The sequence below is a fragment of the Dasypus novemcinctus genome, chromosome 18, assembly GCF_030445035.2.
Source record: "Dasypus novemcinctus isolate mDasNov1 chromosome 18, mDasNov1.1.hap2, whole genome shotgun sequence".
Classification (NCBI taxonomy): Eukaryota; Metazoa; Chordata; class Mammalia; order Cingulata; family Dasypodidae; genus Dasypus; species Dasypus novemcinctus.
In genome coordinates, this window is record NC_080690.1 from 43655644 (window position 1) to 43668106 (window position 12463).

At 34.1% G+C, this 12463-nt stretch overlaps 1 protein-coding gene across 3 annotated transcripts in view; it reads left to right on the forward strand.

The window, feature by feature from the left end:
• Window positions 1–12463, forward strand: part of ITFG1 (integrin alpha FG-GAP repeat containing 1) — a 268529-nt gene that overhangs the window by 116917 nt on the left and 139149 nt on the right. For all 3 annotated transcript variants that reach the window (XR_011646312.1, XM_004457050.4, XM_004457051.4), the window contains exon 9: window positions 11667–11761. Coding sequence is in view for 2 of the 3 variants with exons in the window: in XM_004457050.4 (XP_004457107.3) it covers window positions 11667–11761 (95 nt within the window). In the remaining variant the exon portion in view is untranslated. The remainder of the gene's footprint in view (window positions 1–11666; window positions 11762–12463) is intronic.

A 12463-nucleotide genomic window follows, 5' to 3' on the forward strand; every position in this document is an offset into this window, starting at 1 on the left:
TTGACAACAAAATTGGAATCATCTAAACCGAATCCACCTGGCTAATTCTAAATATAAGTTTTTTGACCATAAAATAAAATTTTTAAAAAAACCTCTACTAAGACTTAGTAGATATTTAGGAATTATCAGTTCCCTTCCTCCATCCCAGGATATACCCATCATATGTATAGCAAAAGACTTTACCACAGTTAGATGGTGTCTGGTTTGTTTCCCCCTTTCCTTACTTTGTCTTCTTCTGTGATTATTCCAGTACTTACAAACACAATTAAAATGTGCTTATAAATGCAATAGTAAATGGCGAAGTGATTTTATAGATGAATAACCCCTTAAATTACTCTGATACCTTTGAATAAACTGCTCTTCTAATGCAAAAGATAGTTGGGAGGCCTGATATCAATATTCTGATGCTAACACGTTAAATAATTACCTGGTTTGGGCCTTTTTGAATTGAGAGGTATTCTTGCTTGGTTGAAGGAACAAATGATTGTGATTCTTCCTTGTATGGGATCTTGAACAATGATTTCATCTTTCTGGGCCTCAGTTTTCCTATCTGTAAAATAATGGAGGTTTAGGACAATTTCTATAGCCCTTTCTAGTTCTAACATATAACTTGAACTCAGAAATTAATCCAGTCAAAACTGATCATTATATTATGTTCACTATTTAAAGAGATTAAAAATTAGGAAACTATGAATAAAACATGTGATGAAAACACTAGAATTAGAAGGGATCTTTACACCTCTTTTTAGGTAGATCATTTTACTTTTACTGAACCATGAAATAATTGCAGCGATCACAGTTGCCATAGTATACTTTGTTTTACCTTGCTGATGAACTTAGCAACTTCATAAAGTTTGATTTCCTGTTTTTCCTTTGAAAAGGATAGATAATAAAAGCTTTGATCTTGAAAAATGAGTATCTTATAAGACTGATGGTAGTTATCATTGCCAACAGTTATTTATTTCACCACTCCCAACCTTCTGACAAGAAATTCGCAGCTCACCAGTGAAGCAAAAATTCAGCTGTAGCTAGAAAAAGACATTAGTTCAAATATTACATTCATAATTATCTTTTATTAGTATTATGAGGGGAAATTTGCATTTTCCAAGGACTGGGAGCTAAGACCTGTGAGTTTGATGTCTAATAACTTGTTGGATATTTGCAAAGATTATTGATTTGGTTATTTCATAGTCGACCTAAAATAAATAGTTACCTGCAAATGGAAATTATAACTATTCTGTTATATATTAATATATAATATATAATTATATATAAAATTAGCATATAATATTATGTATTAATATATGTTATATATATAACTATTCAGTTGTGAAGGAATTTGAAGATTTTATGAGTAAAAGTGCTAATTAGCTTATTGGTTGTACAACCAAATGCCTTAAAAGATCAAAACTATTTTTTTCATGGATATTTCCAAATCAGCATGATCAGAGTATTCCTGTTTTTCAAAGGGATATATCAGATTAGTCTACATATTTCTGAAATTTGGCCTTTTTTTCAAACTTTTAAAGTAACCCATTTTTAATTAAAATATTGCCAGTTATTAAAGGATCTCGAAGGGGACTTTCATTAGGAAATGACGGTAACATGCTGCCTGCTTCTTTTTTCCCTAGGTCTATTCATTAGAGCTTTTTTCTCCAACTAAAAGTTCCAAAGATACATATTTCAAATGAAAGATGAGTATAGGCAGAAGTCTTAGGAAAATCCTTTGTAGCAATAATTATCAGTGTCCATTTTAATGGGATCCATTTTTCAACCCTCTTTGGAGATAGCACCCTCATGCCCTCCAGAAGAGATAATGAGGCCATAGCCTCCTTTCTTTGGATAGTCACTCTTGGCTTACATAATAGCAACTGTTTTTGACATTTTAATATCAGCATTTAACACCTTTTATCATTCATCATCCTAGCAATAACTACCATTTATACATACCGGTCTTTTAAGGGCAGAGGTTAGAACATGGATTCTAGAGTCAGACTACCTAGGTTTGTATTCCAGCTCTGCATTTTACTAACTGTCATCATGGGCTCATTACTTAACCTCTTAATACTTCCTTTTCTTCTGTTAAATAGGGGTAATAGTATAAGCTAATGAACCAATAGGGGTTAATGTGAAAATTAAAGAAATAATACATATAAAAAACTTAGGAACAGTGTTTTGCACATAGTAAACAGTGAATGCTGACTAGTAGTATCATTGTCATCATATTTAACCTTTACAAGAAAATATTGTGGTACTGTATGCATTTTACAGATAAAGAAACTGAGGCTTAGAAATGATAAATAACTTGCCCAGAGTTGTGCTACTAGTAGGTCATGAACCCCGGTCCTTCTGAAACCTAAGCCCATGCTCTTAAACTATACTGTGGCCTTAGTGAACCCTGGATAGCATTTTCGAATGTCTTACATGAAATATAACCTTCTCATTTAATGGATGGAAAGTTACTGAATTGGCCAAGCAAGCTCCTTACAATGGCAGAACAGGACTAAAACCCCAGATTTTCCCATTCCTAATCCATTATCCTTTCTACTATCACAGGCATGCCTGCATTTCCTGAGAATTCATTGTAGTAGCTTTTATCATACGCATTTTTGTTCTCATCTTCTGCCCACATTTAAAATACTGGATTGTTAGCATTTAATTAAAGCTTTTGAGTATACTGATTTTGTTTGTAAATTAATTTTACTTATTCTATCATTTTACATTTCCTTATTCTTATCAAAATAAGCATTAGAGCTACTTAACTGCCTTTTTTACTTAAATGTGAAGTTTCACATTTAAATACATTTCTGTTCTTATGATGTGAAGGCCATATTTCTGATGCAGGATTGTATTTAACAACATAAGACTAGCAAAGGCCTTTTCCTACCCTGTCAGGTGTATGTGAATAAAAGTATAAACCAAAAACAAGATTTAATTTCAGTTTGTTGTTTATTTTTAGAAATCTAATTGTGGGTTTTGTTTTGTTTTGTTTTGTTTTTAATTTTTATTTTTTTATTTCATTGTCTTTTTTATAAGGTACATAGATCGCAAAAAATGTTACATTAAAAAATATAAGAGGTTCCCACATACCCAACACCCCACTCGCTCTCCTCCCACATCAACATCGTCTTTCATCGTTATGGCACATTCATTGCATTTGGTGACTAATTGTGGGTTTGATAAACTGGTATTTTGTCATAATAGATTGCTTTATTAATGAAATGAGATACTATTGCAAGAAAAAAATTTTAAGCTCTTATATTTTAAAGAGCTGATCTTAAGATGATCCCCCACAGAGAATTTCATGATATAGTGAGAGCTATGTCAAGAGCAAAGTAATACTCTTGAAATACTCTGCTTAGTGGAAAATAGGAAGGATACTTAAGGTAAACTAATTAGTTATAGAAAAAGTTGTCTTTTTCTCCTATTTCATCAACATGGCAAATATATGTAAGAATTTTAACAAGTATGGTTTCATTCTTCCTCAGCTATTGCATTTAATCCAAATTTTAACTAACATGTAATTTAAGATATATTTAAAAATTAGAAAGCATTATTCATATGGCTGTTTCTCTTCATTTTTATGATAAACATTAGAGAAAAATTATGCTGTGTCTGTACATACTTAAACATGCCATGTTTGTTGTAGTAAAGAAAGGTAAAAAAAAGGAGCGGATGTGGCTCAAGCAGTTGAGTGCCTGCCTCCCACATGGGAAGTCCTGGGTTCAGTTCCTGGTGCATCCTGAAAAAAGAGAAACAAACAACAAGCAAAAATCCAACTCAGGGGAGCTGATGTGGCTCAGTGGATGAGTACCAGCTTCTCACATACAAGACCCTAGATTCAATTCCCAGCTCCAGTACCTCAAAGGGAAAAAAAAAAGAAAACTAAAAGAATCATTTCATAGCACATTCTATAATTAATATTACAATAATAGCCATAGAGATTTAGATTTAAGCATAAGAATCTTAAGGATAATATAACCAGTTCCTCCTCTCCCAATTTTTTCCAACTTCAGAAAGTGAAATAAATGAGGCCATTACGGGAAACAGATGTGGCTCAACTGATAGAGCATTCACCTACCATATAGGAGGTCCAGGGTTCAAACCATGCCACAGAGGGGCACCCCCTGCATAGTGAAGCCGCCCCCTCTCAAGGAGTCTGCCCTGCAAGGAGAGCCGCCCCATGCGGGGGAAAAAAGAAAAAGCACAGCCTGCCTAGGGGTAGCGCTGCACACCTGGAGAACTGGCGCAGCAAGATGATGCAGCAAAAAGAGACATAGGTTCCCGGTGCTCCTGAGAACAGAAGCAGACACAGAAGAACGCACAGTGAATGGACATGAGAGCAGACGTGGGTGGGGGGTGAGGGGGATAGAGGGGGGATGAGGAGAGAAATAAATAAATAAATCTTTAAACAACAACAAAAAGCTGCAAAAAAAAAAAAAAAGTGAGGCCTTTACTGTGCAGAAAAATACTGTGCAGAATGTTTTGGAGACATTTCCACCACCATACCTACCTGCTGGCAACTGGGCTGGAATCGGACTTCAGTCTACCCTTTCCCCCCCCAATCACCAAGATAATTGGCTTTTACCTCATTCACTTATTGGAAAGAGCATGGGAAACTCAGAGTAGGAAATGGAATAGGTCATGACTTTGCTTTATAAAATTCTGTTTTAAGAAGAAATTCATTATGGTATAGAAGTCATAGAATCAGAATCTTCAGCAAATGCATCAGCCCATAAGTATCCAGGAAACATTATTAAAGCCTGATAGATATTTAGAGATCAAAATGACAAGGAAAAATATTATATCATATTCAATCATTCAAATAGAATGGTTTATCACAGACCTTGAAAAGAGAAAAAAACTTCATCATAAAAGTCCTGTCTTATGACCAACTATTCACAAAACTTAAATTTATGTGAGAGCAAACTTAGTTAATTTCCTATATCATTGGCCCTGTATCATACTTTCCTGCATCACCATGTCTGATAGTGTCCAGCAGTATCCTCAAAAAATTACAGTTTTCTGTTTTGAACATGTTCACATTTTTGTATGATATGTGTTTCTCATCATAGAAGTTCCCTAGAGGTCCTGGGACATAAGACTTATTTCAATCACATGAGTACATTCATGCTATATCTATATGTATACAACTTAAAATCAGTCTATATGCTATTTATGAAGCAGAATAAGTAAACTCATGTACATATTCATAATTTTTCTGTCATTTAAGTCATTTTTCAAATGTATGTATTTTGAAGAAATTAAGTTTATATCTTCTATATGATAATATAAAGATTATATTTTCCTCTTACTATTTTTTTTTTAATTCATTTTTACCTAACATAGCACCTGTCTCTCATTCTCATAGTTTGGTTTATGAGCAATTTTAAAACAAAAACTAAAGAAATCTAAATATTTTCATTCATGCCATCTATTTTTTTTTTTTTTTTACTGTTTTTTATTCTTTCTAAAAGTCTAAATTTTGTTTTCCTAAAAAGTCAAGTCTGGTTATTGCACTAGTTTTTGTATCATATTCAATTTGTTTCTTTGCCATTAATTTCTCTTATGTTAATGATATTGCTCCTCTGAAAATATAAAATGATATTCTTCGTATACTTCACTGGAAGTAAAATGGAAATGATCATTTGCTAAATTTTATTGTAGTATGAGTATTTCCAGCTTTATTCTAATAATGAGTCACAGAAAAGTGGCTTTATATGTGAATACATTGTCTTATGTCTCAGATGTCTCTTAACAAATGTGATGAGAAAGCTGTTACTTTTACCTATTTTCTGGGTCTACTTTAGCAAGAAATGAAGTTTTAGAAATCCAGTATAGAAATCTTTCAGACTTGGGCCCCACACATTAATACTTAAGCCTCAAATTCTATTTAGAACTTTCTTCTATTATTAGACTTGTGGTAATCTTTATAGGTCATTTATGCTACAGCCACCCAAGAGTAAATTTTCCAGATGGTGGAATGAGACATTTTGACTTACTTCCTTTTTGAACTGTCTTAACATGTAACTCAAAAATCATTGATTTATTTTTGTTGAACTCAGAGTTCTCGGTTATAGATCAAAATATTTAGCTAATCTACTCACATTTTTTTTCCACCATGCATAATGTTTATCAAATCCTAAATTGTTGCTTTCGTTTTTCATGGTCAAATGTTTAAGTGTTTCCTTCTAAAAGCATTGTAATAAGTACTGGAAGTGGGGAAGTGAACTTGGCAGTGGTTAGGGCATCCATCTACCACATGGGAGGACTGCAGTTCAAACCCCAGGCCTCCTTGACCCGTGTGGAGCTGTCCCATGTGCAGTGCTGACGCACGCAAGGAATGCCATGCCACGCAGGGGTGTCCCCCGCATAGGGGAGCCCCACGCACAAGGAGTGCGCCCCATAAGGAGAGCCGCCCAGCGCGAAAGAAAGTGCAGCCTGCCCAGGAATGGCGCCGTACACATGGAGAGCTGACCCAACAAGATGACGCAACAAAAAGAAACAGATTCCCATGCCACTGACAACAACAGAAGTAGACAAAGAAGACGACGCAGCAAATAGACAGAGAACAGACAACTGGGGTGGAGGGGGAGAAGGGGAGAGAAGTAAATAAATAAATCTTTAAAAAAAAAAAAGTACTGGAAGTGAGAACTCTGAAGATAAGGCACTTCTGTCCTTCCAGGACTTACGTATTTTTATTCTATTGTCTACCTACTAAGCACAGTATAGCACTGTACTGTGTATACACAGTATACCACCATGCAAGAATGGATACATGCCAATGATATATTCTTCTGTATTTACTGCTTTACACTTTATCTCAAATTTTTTCCTACACATTTAATCCTCACCATGACCCCAGGTAGTAGCCAACTTATTTTCCTTTTGACCATTTTATATAGTACAAGGGAGATTTTCTTTTCTGAAACTATTGATCATTCAGTAAGTGGTACTGGACAACTGGATATCCATCTGTAAAAAAGGAGAATAGGATCCTAACTTACATCTCATATCAAAATAAATTTCAGGTGAATCTAATAATTAAAAGTAAAAATAGTACCTTAAAATATAGAAGAAATCAGGGAGAGGAGTGTTATTACTGTAAAGTGGAAAGGCAACTTAAAAGTATAAGCAAAACCTAGAAACCATGAAAGAAAATATTAATAAATGAAAGACAAAATAGCTGTTTGATTAATATAGAGAAGGGTTCTATAAATTGATAAGAAAAAAGACCACTAATGTCATTCATATGAAAACTAAAAATTAAAACCACAATGGTTGATTTATATATCTATTCTCTTGTTTTATGAACAATTCTTTAAGGACTTTTGTCGGGTTTATGTGCCTAAGAGGTTAAACAATCTCTGTTTTACTTATGTCTGTACTTTGCTTTAGGAAAAAGATATGATATAAGAGATGAAAACCCAAGTCCAAATAAAGATTTAGAAAATATAGTCAAGGTTCAATATGTCTGCCTTTCTTTCTCTAAAAAATTTATTATAGGGAAGGACTAAGAATGATACGGTTTGTTATTGCACTTGGGAAAGTTTACTGTTAATGGATAGATGTTCAATTCCTTTTCCTTTCATATAATTTAAAGTAATATTTTAAATGTGAAAAAAAAATCCACAATGAGATAATAGTTTCCCCTATCACTCTGCCAAAAATCAAAACATTAGATAATTCATTTATAAGTGCAACTGCTCTGGCAGTGATTCACAAAGTGTGAATCCCTAAAGGCTCCTGGGGTTCAAAAGATCAAACCTATTTCATAAGTGTTGATATTTACACTGATGGGGCACAAGCAATGGTGGAAAAAGCTCCTTACAGTTCAGTGCAATTCAAAGCAGTGGCACCAAACTCCTAACAGTCATTGTATTCTTCACCGCCATACACTCAGTGTTAAAATGAAGAAGGAAAAGGAAGGCACGATGAGGAGATGTTTCATTAAAGACTCTTAAGAATACATCTTTTTAATATTCTTTGTGAGAATATATAAAATATGCATCTGCTCAACTTCAAATACAATGGTTGTCTTGATGAAAACCAGTGAGATAATTGTTTGAGTTGCAAGCTTAACTACCCACTAATATTTTTTTTTAATATACCATATTTACTTGAAAAAACAGCTTTTAAGGAAATGCAGGTCATCAGGACTTTGGTATTCAGTAGAAATTTTCTCAAAAATGTACAAAGTGAGCCTGTCACTTCAAGAAAACAACTGATAAGACTTTGATACCAATTATTGAAGTTGAGTTTTCAAGGAAAATTGGAATTTGGAAAATTACATCTGCCATTGTGAGTCTCACAGCTTCCCATTACTTAAAAGTTTTTCTGATTAAATAGGTGGTGATATTAACAAATATGGTTTTTAAATATTGTATAATGAAATTGATCAGCATTCGGAAGGTCTGCATAACTCAATGAACTGATATTTTATTTGCCTGATATGTGATTTTACAAAATCATGCATTGGCTAAACGTCCATCCAAAGTGCAAGATAGACCAGTAGATTTTAATTAGCAGAGGAAAGTTCATGGACATTATTTTTGTTTCATATAATCATTGAAACAGTAATTTCCTCTTAAGGAATTGATACCACAGGTATCTCACATAGATGAGATCATCTACATATAAGGTTATTAATTGTTAGATTATTTGTATTATCAAGATTGGAAACAACCCAGTGTTTGCAAATTGAGGAATTTGTTATATTTGATATATAACCATATAATGTAATACTATATTATATATGAGGCAACTGTAAAGTTATTGATATAAAACAATCTCAAAGATACAATAAATCAAAAAATCACAAGTGTCAAATAACATGTAGAGTATGCTACCATTTGTGCAAAATTGTATATAGTGTGTGTATATGCATAGACTCTTTGGAAGGATATGCAAGGAACTGCTAAAGTGGTCTCTGCTATTGGAGAGGAGTTTTTTACAATGAATACTCTTTGTTAACTTCCAAAATAAAGCTCTATTTGTTCCAAAACAAAATTGTTTCAAAATTTATTTTCCAGTTTCTTTCCCAAGATTACTGATTAAGGAGCTAAACCAGGTTAAAAGTCAGCATCTAGGGAAGCAGACTTGGCCCAGTGGATAGGGCGTCCGTCTACCACATGAGAGGTCCCCGGTTCAAACCCCGGGCCTCCTTGACCCATGTCAAGCTGGCCCATGCACAGTGCTGATGCACTCAAGGAGCGCTGTGCCACGCAGAGGTGCCCACCGCACAAGGAGTGCGCCCCGTAAGGAGAGCCGCCCAGTGCAAAAGAAAGTGCAGCCTGCCCAGGAACGGCACTGCACACACGGAGAGTTGACACAGCAAGATGACACAACAAAAAGACACAGATTCCCGTGCCGCTGACAACAACAGAAGCGGACAAAAAGAAGAACACGCAGCAAATGGACACAGAGAACAGGCAACTGGGGGCAGGGGGAAGGAGAGAGAAATTTTTTAAAAATCAACATCTAACTGATTCCGGCTCTGTCTTCTTTTTGTGACATTAAAAATCTCCATACGTTCTCATGAGGTTGCAAAAATTCACAGTGAACAATTACAGTTTTATATGACCATTTTTGATATTTTGCCATAGGGAGTTGACCTAAGAATTTGCAGGCTATGATGTGGGGTCCCAGGAAGCTGGAGCATAGCTCCTGAGGAAGAGATACAGACAATGCTAAACGGCTAGTTGGATTTGATTAGCAAGAGAAAAAGTATATTCTAAATGGAGGAGCATGATAAGAGACATGGAGAGCAATAAGCATAGCACCTTCTAGGGTCAATGGGAGACTGGGGTACATGCCTTAAAGCAGTGGTTCTCAAACCTTACCATGCATCTGACTCACTTGAAGGACTTATGAAAAATATAGGTTGCTGGGTCCCATCCCCAAAACTTCTGATTCATTGGGTATGTGCAGGGATCTGAAAATTGTATTTCTAACAAGTTTTTTAGGTGATGCTGGGGCTGCTTATGTAGGGGCCAAACTTTGATTACCACCACAATAGAGAAGTTGAATTATGCAAAGTTGGTCCGAGTTTGGGGCAGAATAGTGGGTTGTAATTGGCTTAAATGGTACCACAGATCAGTTAACATCATGAGACCAAAAATATTACAAATATTTAAGAGAATGAACTGATAAATGTGACCCATTCTTATATGGATCTTCTTTTTTGTCCCCTGCTTAATTTTAAAAAGCAGAAAAATATGTAAAAACTCATTATAATCCGTATTTATAACAGAAACTATACCTTTGTTTTAGTGTCCTCTTGCTTTTAAAATTAAAAATTCTCTGTAAATCAGTTTGAATCATTGAAACTATTTCTGTAAAGTTATTTACATGTTTTAAAGAAGAATTTTGTTTGGTTAGCATCTAATAGAGCTTAGAATGAGTTCTGTTTGCTCTTTAGTCTCTGGTGATCAGCAGCCACACAGAAAACCAGTTTTTATACTACAGTCTCTAAACATCAATTGAAGTGCCATTCCTTCTGTTAAAATTTCTGTTGTTTTCAAGAAGGGATTTTAGCCTTTAAGAAAATGAGATATGTATTGCGTTTGAGTCTTGAGGGAAGGCAGTTCAAAGTTATCAACTCTGGGGACTTCTTTTAAGGACTGACTGACAAGTTCACCAACTGACACCTTCACCAACATATGACTGACTTTCCTCTTAGTATACTCAACGAAATCTCATTATTTTTAAGAGAATTTGCTTAAGCAAATTTTAGTTCCTACCCTGGCACTTCTGATTTTTCCCATGTGAAACCGATTCTTCTTCAATCTATTTTCCTCCCCAGGCATAACAACTTATTAAAAAGTAAAAGATTCCTATAATCTGAGGCAAAAAGACATGCAGGTTATTAAAAAACAAAGAAAAGCTATGGAAATACTCCAGATTAAAGGAGGCTAAAAATAATAACTAAATTTAATTCCTACTCCTAGACTGTATCCTATACTGGAGGGGGAAAAATGCTATGAAGGACATTAAGAAAAACATGTAACTGTGATAAGCCTATCAAGGCTCCAATGACTATTCAAAAGGGGGAAAAAAAGAATTTTAGGCTGATGGGAATGAAAATCTAGCCATTGGGAGCTGACCTCAGCTTTTTGAAAACCAGTTAAATGTAAGGACATCTGTAGTACTTACATTTACTTTTTTATAGATAAAAATGTATTAATGCTTTTTAGTAGCCAGGGTGCTGAGAGTTTTATAACTCTTAAATTGAAGTTCATGCTATATCAGAAGCACTTAATAGTATTTTAAAAGATAAGTTTCATTTAATATAAGCTTCATAATAATGAGTTAATATTACATGTTTATTTTTCTCCTGTGGCAGCAGTGATACTTATGTAAGTAAAAATCACATTTAAAAATATATATATTATTTTACTATTAAAGCCTGAAGTGAAGCCTTTTTCTAATATTGGGTATTTAATCACAGAAAAGTGTGCTGTGTATAACAAGACACAGTCCAGACAATAGGCAGAAGAGTCAGAGGAATTTTTTAAAATCAAATAATATTCATAAAACTATGTCGTATGTCAGATTCTTCAGTTTTCTCCAGCTTGATGTGACTTTAAACAAATAGGAAATTTAATCTGCCATATAAGAGCACTTTATTTTGTAGCTGTTAATGGACCTGAAGTTTCTTTTGGCAGATGGAGATGGACACACAGATCACTTACTGCCAGGCTGTGAAGATAAAAATTGCCAGAAAAGCATCATCTACTTAGCAAAACCTGGAACAAAACAGGTATATCGACTTGTCTTTAGTGTAAGAAGAATTATGTATTTCCAAAAAATCATCAGAGATTAGAAAAAGTATCTGAAGAATAAGAAGAGAGAGAAACCCAAAATTAAATTATTGACTTCTGCATTTTAACTTAATGAAATACTTTTAAATCTGTTTTTATTAACTCATTCACAGGAAACGTTCTGTTATAATCATTTCTTGTGTAGAAAATGCATTCTGGATTCAGTAATTAAATGATCTGTTAGCATCCTGCATGCCAGGAAAATAATAAAACACTATTAATAAAGGGTTATTTTCAAGGTAATCTTGTTTTTATTTCTGTTATCTAGATCTATTTCATTTTCTTCTGTTGATGTTTACCTGAAGCTTGTGGGTGACCGTTGAGAATCTGATAGTCACAGCAGAGAATTAATATGGAAATGATGGGTTGTATCATTGAGAATTTTTCCATTTTGATAGCACTTGATGTGAAACCAGTAATAGACTGTAGTAGAATTCATCAGTTTTATTTTCTTTTGGGTGGTAATAAATGTTAGAATAACATGTTTACTATTATAGCCCATATAAATAGGGAACTTCACATTTTATACTAACAGTAAGGAAAACAAATCTTCATACAGTCAGCATTCTAAAAGCATTTAACTGTTATACCTATAAATTTGATTATCATGAACTTTTTTCAAGTTTTTAATCATTTAAAAC